At 36.7% G+C, this 13,691-nt stretch overlaps 2 protein-coding genes across 2 annotated transcripts; one reads left to right on the top strand and one right to left on the bottom strand.

Moving 5' to 3' along the window:
• Window positions 1–3,451: 3,451 nt before the first annotated feature.
• On the top strand, window positions 3,452–6,348 carry LOC143602301 (uncharacterized). The gene is made up of 8 exons (XM_077079463.1): window positions 3,452–3,662; window positions 3,799–3,857; window positions 3,949–4,136; window positions 4,256–4,304; window positions 5,675–5,742; window positions 5,912–5,944; window positions 6,026–6,121; window positions 6,230–6,348. Coding segments are annotated over exons 1-8 (705 nt in total). The 3' UTR covers window positions 6,231–6,348.
• A 3,892-nt stretch (window positions 6,349–10,240) lies between these two features.
• On the bottom strand, window positions 10,241–12,365 carry LOC143602302 (uncharacterized). Its single transcript, XM_077079464.1, has 2 exons — window positions 11,778–12,365; window positions 10,241–11,347 (listed from the first exon to the last, which is right to left on the bottom strand). The coding sequence occupies exons 1-2, from the start codon at window positions 12,363–12,365 to the stop codon at window positions 10,241–10,243; spliced, it is 1,695 nt and encodes a 564-aa protein (XP_076935579.1).
• Window positions 12,366–13,691: the final 1,326 nt, after the last annotated feature.

Genomic DNA, 13,691 nt, shown 5'->3' with positions numbered 1-13,691 from the left:
CTTATCTGGTGATTTAAGTGTTGTACATGTATCCTTATCTGGTGATTTAATTGGTGGAACTTGTTTTCTATCTGTGAGCTTAGAGTACCTCTTAACCTCTGAACTAGGGCTCAAGCAAGCTTTTTGTTGGCTAATGGGCTGGGCTGCAGTGATAATGGGTTGGGCTGCAGGGATAATGGGATGGGCTTGAGAGATAATGGGCTGGGCTAGAGAGATAATGGGTTGGGCTGTTGCAAGGGTATTGATTGTGGGCTTCCTTAACTTATCAGTTTGAACATATAAACCCATACCTTGTGTAGGCATGGAACTGAAACTAATCAAAGACAACAACTCAAAGACCTCTTTATCACTAACTAACTCTTTTAAATGACCATCATCAGAAATCTTGCAATACAACCAAAGACCATTTTTCGATTCATACGAACCACTTCTATTCTCGGAGCCCACGGAGCGGTATATGAAGAATGGCTTTTTGGTCCCTTTCGTCCAGTGGTTAGGACATCGTCTTTTCATGTCGAAGACACGGGTTCGATTCCCGTGAGGGATAGGTACTCATTCCCGGCCGCTTTCAGTTAGTGTTCATTGATGAGTGATCGCTCGCTATCTGGCTGGAAAAGGTGGTCCGGAAGCTTCCTCTCTCCCAGCAAGCAAGATGAGATCACCACTTCTCTCGGACTTCCTTTACTTCGTAACCTTAGCTTTAGATGTCCTTTAACCATACTCCATTGCATAAATGATAAACCTTAATGACATAGGAAGCGAAAAAATATTGAGAACAAAGATTACAAACAATCATGTTGGAATTGAGCTTATTTAAAGCTGTAATACCCAAGTTTACTTGTATTAAAAATTACTTTGTCTAATTATATTGTAACTTATGTATATACAAACTGACCGACCATCAATTGGTTTTAAATAGTCCCAACTTTTACCTTTTGGTCATTGTCGGCTCAATTAACGAAATGGCTGGGAACAGTTTCACCTAACATGTTTGCTTCCAATGATCCACGAATAACAGAAGCGTAACAACGTTATCTAGATGTCGCGGTCTAATAAAAAATAAAGTAATTATGATGCTTAACTACCTATACGAGTACGGGTAAGTAAGGTGTCGAACCACGAAGAGTCTGTGGTCAATGTGCAGTTTAACTGATTTTTAACATTATGTAGATTATTATATTATGAAGATTTAATCTAGTACCAATTACAATAGCAATAGTTTTAGATTGAAATAACATGATCACTTAAAGAATTAATGAAAAACAAATCGCACAAGGGTTAAAAAAAATATGCAACACTAGATTAACCTACACACTTGACTTGATTTCAATTAAACACACGTGACCATTCAGATTCACCAACATACATTCCTAATCATAAGTGCCAACAATCATCTATCGCCTGCAACTAGTGCAAGAAATCCTTCACAACACGAATCAAAGACAATTGTACATTTCATAAATCAGAAACAGTTAACAAATCTAACATGAATCAATCTTAATAGCAATTCTCATTTCACAATGTTATTGATGCAAAAATATATGAACACATATGGATCCAAGGCAATACTAACAACTGAATCCACACTATTTAGTCAATTACAAAGAGTCAAATCAAAGCAAGAGTGTAGAACAATAAACCCTAAGTTACATAATCTTACACCCTGGTATGACTCAAAAGATTTAGCCGCACATAGCAATCATTGAGTCTTTGATTCTTGAATAGAATGGCATGAAAGTTGATATAAATATGATTGGGAGCCTTCAAGTTCGTTCAAAATCGCACAGAAACTGTTGTGAATACGTGATGTCGTATAGGGTTTGTAAAATAAAAGATATAATCAAAACATGTTTTTCACGACCATTATGTCCGTAGTATCGTGACATCTTTACTTCGCGTCCATCGCGCCACGCGATGGACAAAAGTAATCTGGTTTTAAATATTTGACTGTTACATATCGCGATGGACCTTCCTTCACCCTGTCGCGTAGCGCGACGAACTTCAGTAGCAACAAATAATATTATATTCAAATCTCCTGCTCCGTTTTGCATGCCAATCGTCCCGGGCCTTAATCTCGTGCTCGTACAAGTTCAGAACAAACCCTTTTAGCGTCCAATTACCTGTAACACAATAAGTACGTATGAAGTACCATGGTTCGTACAATAAACCTAAAAACTATACAAAAAATACAATAATATATAATATTTACACCCGACCATCACTCCGTTAGTCTTCGGTCGCCTGAAAAACGTTTTTTTTTTTGCATAAAAATTCCTTTTTCAGCGGAAAACACCACCGCTGAGCACCACCACTTGAACACCACCCCCACCACTTACCACCAATGTCTGAACCCCGCCACCGACAGTAGTTCTAAGGTTTCGAAGATCTTAATAATTGCGGATTTTACTAAAACAAAGTTTCTAAATGTTCGATATAAGGTTAAAAATAGGTTTGGGACGGAAAAGATGAGTTTTTCGAGTAAAAGGAGTTTTCTGGAACCATCACCTAGGGTTCCGGCTAGCGCAATTGGAATTTACTAAAAGAAAAAATTACAAATTTTGTCCTTTTAAATTACATAAATTATGGAATGGGTCCTTTTTCAAAAATAATTTCACTCTTTGTCCTTTATTTGGATGTTTGTCATGGTTTTTGTCCTTTAAGCTAACCTCCATTAAGTTATCCCGTTAAGCAGACTCATTTGAATAAAGTTTGATGGGTATAATTGTCTTTTCCCCCTGTCCCTTCTCTTTCATCATCCTTTTAACCTATGCCTATTGAACTTCACACACACACAAATATCCCGGTGATTGATTAACAAACCCTAATGCGATTGATTAAGAAACATTGTAACAACGGTGAACCGCATCATACACAATAACACCAACAATATTGTTGTGTGTATATTGTATAGTCTCTGTATAGAGAGATCTACGAGCTCGTTCCAAAAACCTAAAAAAATGGACCAAAACCACAATTTTCCGGGCACCGCCGCCGACCTACCACCGCCGTCGACATCAGAACCACCACAACCGTCACGCCGCCGCGGCGTAAAACGCAAATCCTTTAAGCTAACGGATGTTAGCTTAAAGGACAAAAAGCATGACAAATATCTAAATAAAGAACAAAGAGTGAAACTATTTTAAAATTTGTAATTTCTTCTTACTAAACAATGTTCATAAAGGTAGGTTTCAAAGTGGTTTGGATGAAAATGTTACCGGTGATTAGAGACCAACAGAGTTAAGGGTTTGTTAGTTGAGATTCCAAAATGTGATAATTGAGAATTGAGATTAATTAAATCTAATATAATACAGGTGTAAACATAAACCCTTTCTGTTCGTCCTCACAGGTGACGGCCATGGTAGGTTGCAGCAGCATACCTTGACTGACTGGCTGACTGACGGAGAAAACAATCACTTGCTGCTGCATTATTATTATTATTATTATTATTATTATGGATGAAGAAAACAATTGCGACGGAGTGAAGAGGAAGAGACCGGAGGAGGAGGAGACGAATAATGATAACGAGGATTTGGAACTGATGGGGAAATCTGACCGTGAAATAGCGGATTGTGTTGTGAGGATCAAACGAAACCTGCAAACGATAGGTGTCAGGCTGCCCGATGGTGGGCTCAAGTTTAAGGCCAATCTCATCAGGCATCAGCGTGAGTTGGAACGGAGAAACAACCTTCAATTCCACAACAACAAGGAGAAGACTTTCTGATCATAGTGATGACGGTAACATTTCTTTCTTTTTCTTTTATTTTACCCAAACAACATTCATTCATTCTTCTATTATAGGTGCTGCTTCTTCACATGGCAAGCATGCTGATTTTGTCCGCAAGAAGATGGAACAAGACGTGTGATATGATATGATTGATTCTTTTTTACCCCTCACTCATTCCTTTTTTTCTCCTGGGAGAGTTAATGTATTTGTTTGTTGATTACCAGAAACATTCTAGGACTGTCTGCGCGTTTGAAAAAGATTCACCTTACATCAATCCTTGTCAAGGCCGAAAATCAAACTCAAAGACTCCAATTCCGGGTAAGGGAAGATGCAGGAAGACTACTTCTTTAGCAAATCGTAAGAAAAAGATAAACCAACAACAAGATGGTGATTCTCCTACATCTTTCTCAAAGTAAGAAGAATGATCAACATCTATATATACATTCTTATAATAACTGATACGTTATCATTTCCTTCAAATAGCCTTACACAATTGCATTACTTCTGATATTATTTGTTTTCTTTTACCAGGCCAACCTCTCCTCAAGATCCACCCTCTAGGAATTTGAGGCGTAGCTCTGTAAGTTATATCTATATTTATATATAATACATGAGACACGGGGAAATTAAGACACTTGATTTTATGAGTTTTACAAACACTATTAATGCATAAAGTACATGTGTAAAAAGGATAAACTTGTTTTTTAAACACAATTCACCCAACTTACAAGTTTGTTTTCTCATCTTTAACAATGTTGTTATGTTTTCAATTTCAGTTTTAAACCGACTTCCCACCTACGATTATTAAACGGTCATAACTTTTTCATACGTTAATATTTTTGTAAAAAAATAGCACCATAAAAACGAGCACTTTAGTTTCTTTAGTTTGAGTATGATATTGTTATAATTTTTCAATTAAAACAAATAAATATGTTGCATAGGGGTGTTCAATGCCGGTTTTGATGGTTTTTAAGTTAAACTTGTGAGCCCATCTGTTGGTACTAATTTTTTGTCGTCCAAACCAAAACTGAGCTATTGAAAATTGAAACCGAACTGTTACTAACGGTTTGATTCCGGTTTGGTTTCACAGTTTAAGCTTTGATAATAAATTTAGTTTAAAATTATTATTGATTTAGTTGTACCATCAATTCTAACTAAACACCATCAAATTAGAAACTTGAGAGGACCTTGACAGGAAGAATGATAGTTTTAGCGACATAAATGGTAAACATTAATGGAAGACCTAGGGGGTGTTTGGGATTCCTTATTTTTACCTCCTTATGACTTATCCATGAGTCATAAGTCACAACCTTGTGACTTATGGAACTTTTCCACTCACATATTAAGCAATCCCAAACACCTTTTTAACTTTTCAATAAGTTATAGGAGATAAAAATAAGGAATTCCAAACACCACCCTAGAAGACGAAATAATAACAAGAATAAAGATTACAAAAAGTCATACTGGAATTAGGTTAATTTAAAATTGTAATAGCCAAGTTTACTTGTATTAAAAAAGATTTGTTCAATTATATTTTAACTATACTAATATATATAACAAAACATATCTAATACTAAATAATAAAAAAGATTAATGCATTCAACGTTTACAGTCTGGTCTGGTTTCATAAGGCCGGTTTCCGGTATAAACAATGAACCAAACCATTCGCTATGGTTTGAAACTTTTGAAATCGACCAACTGACAGAAAGTAAAAAAAACGAACCGTGAAACCAAACCGATGACCGGTTTAAACGGTTTCAAGATTTTAAACCGAACCATGAACACTTATAGCTGTTACGTGATTAACAGGGTCTACGTTCAAACATCCGCTGCATCGAGCGGGCACCTGTCTAGTATTTATTATATGAGACATTAGTTGTAGGAGGCCATGTTGAGGGCATGTGGTAATTTTCCCGCTTTTAGTTTCTAATGGTATCTTCTTCTCAACAGGGACGGTCTTACTGTTTAGTGGATGAGGAGCCTGTGGCTCAGAAATTTATGTTAAATTTGGATCTTAGGTAACTAGGTGTTATTGATTTCTTCCGTTTGTCCCGGCGTTTTTGCGCAATAAACCCCTCCGGCCGAAGACTAGTGGTAGGTGGTCCCGCGGAGCTTTCGGAAAAGGGTAGCCTAGTGTGTAAGCCAAGAAAGCAAAAAAGTTCTAATTTAATATTATTCGAATTTCAGCGTGAAAGATGGTAAAATCTACTACCCATCAAGGTACAACACATTGCCTCTGATTATGTTGGATGATTTATCTTATGTTTTGGTTTTTCTTCATTTTTTATTGTGAATTTGCAGGGATGACCCGAATTCTGTTGAAGTTGATCATACCCACATTGCATGTCTTGCTCCTGAAGCATGTATTTCATCCATTATTATGAACTATTATATATAGTTAGTGTTTTCTTGTCACTTGGGCAGTTTTTGAGACCCTTTAATCACGTCTAATCTTTTTGATTTGAGTTTTTATTTAATGATTTCCATATTTTTTCTTTTGAATAGATATCTTCAGCAGCAATCATCTTCCTCCGAGAGTGCAACGTGCCATTTTCATTTCTTCAATACATATTTTTATAACAAGTTGGAAAAGGTATATTATTTTTCAATTTCGTTTTCTGGAACTAGTGAACTGTGTGCAACATAAATCACTTATAGCACTTGTATTACAGCTAATGGCAAAAAACTATATATATATTTTTTTTGTTGCTGAGCTACAAGGAAGATTCCTTTCTCAAGTTCAGAAAGTGGTGGAAAGGTGTGAGCTTATTTGAGAAAGCATATATTCTTCTGCCCGTACATGAAAAGTTAGCTTTTGAAGAATTCATGATTTCTCATGTCTAATATTCGAAAGATGTTAATCGTCATGTTTCTAATAGGACTGTTATCAGGTATAGCATAATTGATTGTCTAATATGGACACGCTAAATGCTTAGAAAGCGTGCCTGATGGAGTTGTGTATGCGTATTAATGTTTCTTTTAGTTGTGCAGTACTCATTGGAGCCTGGTGATAATATGCCTACCTGACAAGGAAGATGAACTAGGTCTGCATGACAGCATGTCACTGATTGATAACATTAAAAGGTATTATATATAACTGTCAATTATAGTTACATGATTATAGATATGATGACTAGTGGTAAAATACATGTTGGAAATCATTTCACAATCATCAATCCAATCCTTGAAAATGGAGTTTTCCACTTCTATTGCATATTTTTCAAATAACGTGTTTCAGTTATCTTTTTATTGCTGTATAAATATTCAAATTCTAGATTTCTCAAAGAAGAGTGGAGCTACCTAACAAAATCAAAGACTCCTGTTGACTCACCTGTTACAGATGAAATATGTGAAAATCTTGACCAAAGAGTGGATCACAAAAGGGTTACGGTAAACATGTTCATAGCTTGCGTTTTTCCATCTTTTAAGTGTTTTTTAGTTATTTAATGAGATGTTATAACTCGTAAAAGGAATGTATGGGGTTTGGTTAGACCCAATACCTGTTTATTTTTTTACCATAAAATTCTTTCTTAATTATAATATCTTTAAAAAAATCAGATTTTAATTTTTTGTATATCTTTATTTTACAAGATTTTCAAATCAGATATTTGGTGAGATTAAATTTTAATTTAATGAGATGTTATAATCTGTTTAAGGGCTATCTGGGTTTAGTGAGACATATACCCATGAATGTATAAGAAACTTCCATTTACAAATAAAGCAATCTGGTGGCTCGAGAAAATGTAAGGAGCAACCAGAGAGTTTTTTAATTTTTTATTTATATATATTATACTAGTTTTTATTCGCCCGTATGACGGTGTTTTATATTATCCGTTTCTAATATATATATATATATATATATATATATATATATATATATATATATATATATATATATATATATATATATATATATATATATATTTGTGTTTTAATTTATTGTAAGGAAGTTGATAATAATATCTTAGATATTGATAATGAAAGAGTTTTACAAATATCTGAGATGTATAACCCGGTTTAAAACCTATATAGGTTTAGTAAGATCCATGGCCCGCTTATTTTTTTACTATAAAATTGTTTCTTAATTATATATTATTTTTTTTAAATCATATATTAATTTTTTTAGTATTTCCCTATTTTTTGAGATTTTCATATCAAATATTTGGTGAGATTAATTTTTAATTTAATGAGATGTTGGGGTTTTACATTATTTGTTTATAATATTTATAATTTTTTTGGATTTTAATTTTATTTATTGTACGAAAGTTAATAATATACTTAGTATTTGATAATTGAAGGGTTTCACAAATAATTGAGATGTTATAACTCGATTTAAAATTTATTTGGGTTTGATGAGACTAATGATCCGTTTATTTTTTTTACTATAAAATTGTTTTTTTAATTATAAATAATATAAATCTTTTTCTAAACAAACCAGATATTAATTTATAGTTTATCCCTATTTTATAGATTTTCATATCAAATGTTTTTTTAATTATAAATAATATAAATCTTTTTTTAAACAAACCATATATTAATTTATAGTTTATCCCTATTTTATAGATTTTCATATCAAATATTTGGTGGGACTAATTTTTAATTTAATGAAATGTTATAACCCGTGTAACGAATATATGAGTTTGGTGAGACTCATACCCATGAATTCGGGTCAAATCAATGAGAAGCCTTCATTTATAAATAATGCAATCTGATAGCTTGAGAGAATGTAGGGAGCAACCAAAGAGCTTTTAAAGCTTTTGTTTATATATATTATAGATATAGATAGATATACATACAGTGCTAAGCATCATGTAGAAATTATATATATCATGTTAATAAAAGATTATACAGATTGTAGGCGTGATTAGACTAGTTAAGCTCATAAGCCTAGTCTAGCTAGATATTCAAAGCTTGAGCCAGAGCTAGTTACTAAAAGAGCTCTAATATAGGCTCGAATAAATTTGAGTTTTTAGCGATCCAATTCAATTGAAGTAACTTATGAACGACTAGGTTAACACCCTTATTTCTTGTATCTGTTCATCCATTATAAGCTCGGGTGTATGATTCGATCATCTATGGTTGAGTTGTGAAAATTCGTATCATACATGTGAACCAACTTAAAGAATGTTCCTTGCTACTATGTGCACAAGTTGATAAAGTTGCGTCCTTCAATTTCCAAAATATCAAAATTCTCACCAATTTAATCCACCAGCACGCATGATATTTGTGTTAGATTACTTGTGCATGATACTTGTGTTAGATTACTGATTTGCACATGACAAAAGTTGTCTGAACGACATTTATTAGCAATTCTAAGATGTGATTAATCAGAGCAATCCTCGGCGTGCATGATACTTGTGTTAGATTACTGATTTACACATGACAAAATTGTCTAAACACCATTTATTAGCAATTCTAAGATGTGATTAATAAGAACAATCCTCGATTTTTATTGTTATGGGAGCCATGATCTAATTCTATGCCAAGTTCACATAACACTTACATTCATGTGTCTAATGGACAAGCTAAAAACATCTTTTCATGTCTCGTCAATACCACGTAAACATGAGGCTTTTCGGTTTCATGCGTAGTAGTTGTAGCCCCATGTAATGATTAAATATTATTTTAATTAATTATATAAAAAAAAAGGAGGAAGAGCTTGATTGGTCCTTTGACCAACCCACTTTCCCCATGACACAGGCGCCTAATTCATCCGGTTTTTGGACGCTTGGTGTCGGGGCTACCCGACTACAGGTGCCCTTAATGTACTGAACAAGCAGCCACCAAACTATTATTGCATACTCCATAAACCACAACATACACATTGGCATTATCAGGTTATCTAACATCAAACTTTAAAGTCCTAACTCCTGGTATGGTATTCTGGTAAATATTATAGGCTTTGAAAAATATATATGGTAAAAGCACATGTCAAATAGCCATAGCATGCTGCATATCTGGCATTGCAAAACAAGTGAAAACACCAACCCTTACTACTACTCGTCTTAAACTGCTATAGAATAGCATAGCATAGCAGAGCTAAATCAATAATCAAAAAACTATATGATAACGTTCTATCTAATCAAGTGAAGACAGACTCTGGTGTCAAGAACAACAATATACAGTCCGACATAAACAAACATGATCTCAAAACCATACCCCTTAGTTTGAATAAAAGCATACGATAAACATTGGCAGTTTGAAGTAAAATACAAGTTGTAATCTATTCCTCAGCTACACGAAAGATACACTTGACCAAATGCCACTTGGATGCATAAAGGCGCCACCATTTTGCAGCAAAGACATCATACTTCCTTTTATGCCAGTAGCTTTGCAAGCTTTAACCATCAGATTTAATTGGCATAATATTTGCTACCAGTAAATTGACCACGAACTAGTCCCTGCAATAAATGAAGAACCCATGTATGTCAAATTATATATATTCTATGTTCATATGATAAGTATAATTATATATTTATATTTACATTTATAATTAATTAGTAAGAATAAAGATACTTACCAGTACTTGATTAAGCCATCCCAACCACACGTTGCGACTTTACTCTGCTCCAAAGGATGCCACTCAGCACCAATGCAAACTCCATTATGACACTTTAATGTTCTAAAAACTTTGCAGCTTTTCCAATCCCAAAACCAGCATCTACCTTCACCATCTCCCGACATAACAAACCTACCATCCGGTGAAAAATTCACTTGGCACGCATAACCAGCAACGATATGACCAGCAAACCTCTTTTTCTTATTCAGCTGAAACCGCTCCCGAGTACTATAAATCAGAATCTGATTATCCAAACTCTGTGCAGCCAACCAATTCCCATTAGGATGAAGTGAAATTGCAGGCATTGAATGCATATGCGGCTCACTAATGTACTTTATAACCACAGGTATACCAAACTCCCACACACGAAGAGACTTATCATCACTTGAAGTAACAAACCGTCTGTTATTATCAACAAACGTTATTGTATTCACTGCACCAAGATGCTGATCATACTCTTGAGTAATCTGCCCTGTATTAATATCCCATTGAACGATCTTCTTATCACTCATGCCCGCCAAGAGTATATTCTGCTTATCGTTATCCGGATTCAACTTAACCACATACGGTACCTTCCCTGTCGAGAAAGTGGATATCACCTGCCCGGTTTCAGTATCCCAATACTTGATATTCTTGTCATAACCAGCAGTCAAAAACTTTGACCCGTCATTACAAAAGGATATATCACGAACCGCCTTAGAGTGCCCCATGTAAGTCCTCATACACTTGCCCGAATTATACACATCCCAAATCTTAACCTTATTATCCATCCCGGCTGATAAAAGCAAGTGCCCGTGTTTAGGAAAGAAGCGGATAGCAGAAACACCCTTTGTGTGACCACTCCACGTATGCACCAATCTTTTCGGTATATAACAATGATCATTATTCGCCTTTGCATCTTTCGGTGGCGCAATCCAAGACCTACCTTGATAATCTTTCTCTTCCTTACCGTGAAACGTACTCTTATCCGTAACCACTTCCCCTTTCTCTTTATTCCCATCCGCTTCGCCTTTCTTTTTCGCATACTCTTCAGCGTACTTCTTTTGTTCTTCAGTCAGTTCATCCTGCGACTAGAGGTGTTGAACGACTTAAATTTCAAATTTTGAAACTTCAAAGCTGGATTCGAATTCGAAAACAACTTCGATTCGTATTCGCATTGAAACAGCCAACTCAGAACTCGATTCGAGTTTGTAATACGAACTCAGCAAAAAAGATAACAATTTTTCTAAATCTAATTTCAAAACCACTGCAATCTTGCAAACTGTTTAAAACAAATAAGACCATTTAAAGTTGTAAGAATCAAAATATTTTAAGGTGGTTAAGTTCCAATATTGAGTCTTTATAACTTAAATAAGTCCTATAACTGCTTTCATAAATATGTGTATACATACATATAATAGTGCATCATTTCGAATGGAAAGTCAAAAATTCATATTCGTCGATTAATGAAACCAAACCTTAAAATAGTCTAAAACATACTAGTCCAATGCATACCTGCAACCCTTGTTTCTTTCCGGCCCACGGACTCTTGCGATTCTTAACCAGCCAGGCATCGGTAGCGGGGTTATCGACCTCATCGGGGTCCAGCTCCCCAGCATCAGGTTCCTTGTTCTTCTTCTGAAGCCTCCTCTTCTTCTGCTCGTGCTGCGGAATGTTATAGACGGACTCGGCATCGTTGCGGTTCAAGGCATCGAAATCCCCGACATAATTGAAGCCAGCAGAGGCGGAGGGATCGGCAGCGTAGCCGTACTTGTGAAAGGTGTTGTACTGCTCATCGAAGACAAAGGGCTCAATGGCGGCGTTCTCCACAAAGCCTAGCTTGTGATTACGCATGCCCTGAGCGAGTCCGTCTTTGGCGTAGGGGTGCGCGGGTCCTTGGATGGGAGCCCAGAGCTGGTCGTAGGTTGGGTTAAACTCCACCACGTGCTGGGTCGGGTCAAGGGGCTTGGTTAGGGTTAGGGTTTTGTTGTCGAGAGAGAGCATTGGGGCGGAGGATTTGGGGATGATGGAGACACGTGGCGGTGAGGACTCAGGGGAAGAAGACATACGCTGCTCGTCGGAGTATGCCTGTAACAGCTCCATGATTGCAGAATCAAATCAAACAAACCCTAGAATTTATTAGATCTCCATGACCGGCAATGTAAACTATTATTATTATTATTATTATTATTATTAAAGGGCCCAAAAGGCTAGATCGTCACATTAGTAGTAGTACCCGACTACCCCGTATATTCTATAACGAGCAAAAGTGAAGAGGTAGGTTCCAGCAGAGCCCAGTTGGACCCGCAAGACTCACCTTGAAAAGGGACGTCTGCGCAGTTGAACCCGCAAGACTCCTTAACGGACGTCTGCGCGGTTGAACCCCCAAGACTTAACTTAAGGGACGTCTGCGCAGAAACCAACTGGGTCCGCAGGACCCACCATGCTCAGAGACGTGACGTCCTTACGCGCAGTACGCAAGCTGTTCCCGCAGGAAAAGCCTCCCAATGGTGAAGTACTCTGCCTGTTCCCGCAGCTGCGGATACAAGCCATCAGGGAAGGCTACCTGCGCAGCAAAGCTACACGCACAAGGCACTTAGCTCTCATAATAATTCAGTAATGTCACCTGAAGAAGGAATGAGCAAAGCCGGGAATACTCCCGCCCAAATGAGCCAGTCCGTACGATACGGGAGGATCTTTTGTACTGTACCTGACGAGGTATGGACAAAAGATCTGACCAAAGATACGACAGCTCACTGACAACAGTATGACGAGCAGCACGCTCTTGTACTGTATGTCACTATTAGCCGCTGCCTACTCACCAACCTGTCGGAGGACGTGCATAGCCTGCAGTTGGTGGAACAGGAATAGTACACAGCCGGCCTGGTCACTATCAGCCACTGCCTACCCACCAACTACCAGCATGGCATGTGCGTAGCCCACAGTTGGCAGAACAGAAACACTATTCAGCCGGCTGTACCTTCTTGGAAACCTACCTTCGGCTATAAATACTCCAACACCTTGGAATGGTATGATCTCATCTTGTATCTTATCTCATATCTTATATCTTGATATATTACCTGATATCTGCTCTAGTCATTCTCTTAATATACACTTATATTCAAGAGCAATCTAGTCTGATTCTCACGCCGGAGGGTGGTCACAAGGAGGTACCCCCCCCCCCTCCCTTCTCAGTGACGAGCTCACGGTGTTTGTTTTGCAGGTTATCAGAAGAACCATCTTTTCCGGATCTAACCCCTCGTGGGAAACATCTATTTAACCCCAGGTTATCCGTAATCTGCCTGGGGTCGATTAGTGTTTCTTCATTGGCGCCATCCGTGGGACAAAAGCTAGAACTTAATCCTTTTCAGTTTTCTCAAAACTTCTGGAAAGATGGTTAAAGAAACTCCGGTAACCACAACCCCAGCT

This window comes from Bidens hawaiensis, unplaced genomic scaffold (assembly GCF_021521415.1).
Source record: "Bidens hawaiensis isolate Kalapana, Puna unplaced genomic scaffold, B.hawaiensis_p1.1 tig00058334_1, whole genome shotgun sequence".
In the NCBI taxonomy this organism is placed as follows: Eukaryota; Viridiplantae; Streptophyta; class Magnoliopsida; order Asterales; family Asteraceae; genus Bidens; species Bidens hawaiensis.
Note: the sequence above shows the minus strand (reverse complement) of the source record. Positions and strands in the feature narration are given on the sequence as shown.

Bases quoted from the DNA above. Each gene is read 5' to 3' on its own strand.
- LOC143602301 (XM_077079463.1), top strand. From the start codon at position 3,452: ATGGATGAAGAAAACAATTGCGACGGAGTGAAGAGGAAGAGACCGGAG. The intron at 4,305-5,674 runs GTAAGTTATATC...TCTTCTCAACAG, and splicing joins GGAATTTGAGGCGTAGCTCT to GGACGGTCTTACTGTTTAGT. The intron at 5,945-6,025 runs GTACAACACATT...GTGAATTTGCAG, and splicing joins AAAATCTACTACCCATCAAG to GGATGACCCGAATTCTGTTG.
- LOC143602302 (XM_077079464.1), bottom strand. From the start codon at position 12,365: ATGGAGCTGTTACAGGCATACTCCGACGAGCAGCGTATGTCTTCTTCC. The intron at 11,348-11,777 runs GTATGCATTGGA...CTCTAGTCGCAG, and splicing joins GAAAGAAACAAGGGTTGCAG to GATGAACTGACTGAAGAACA.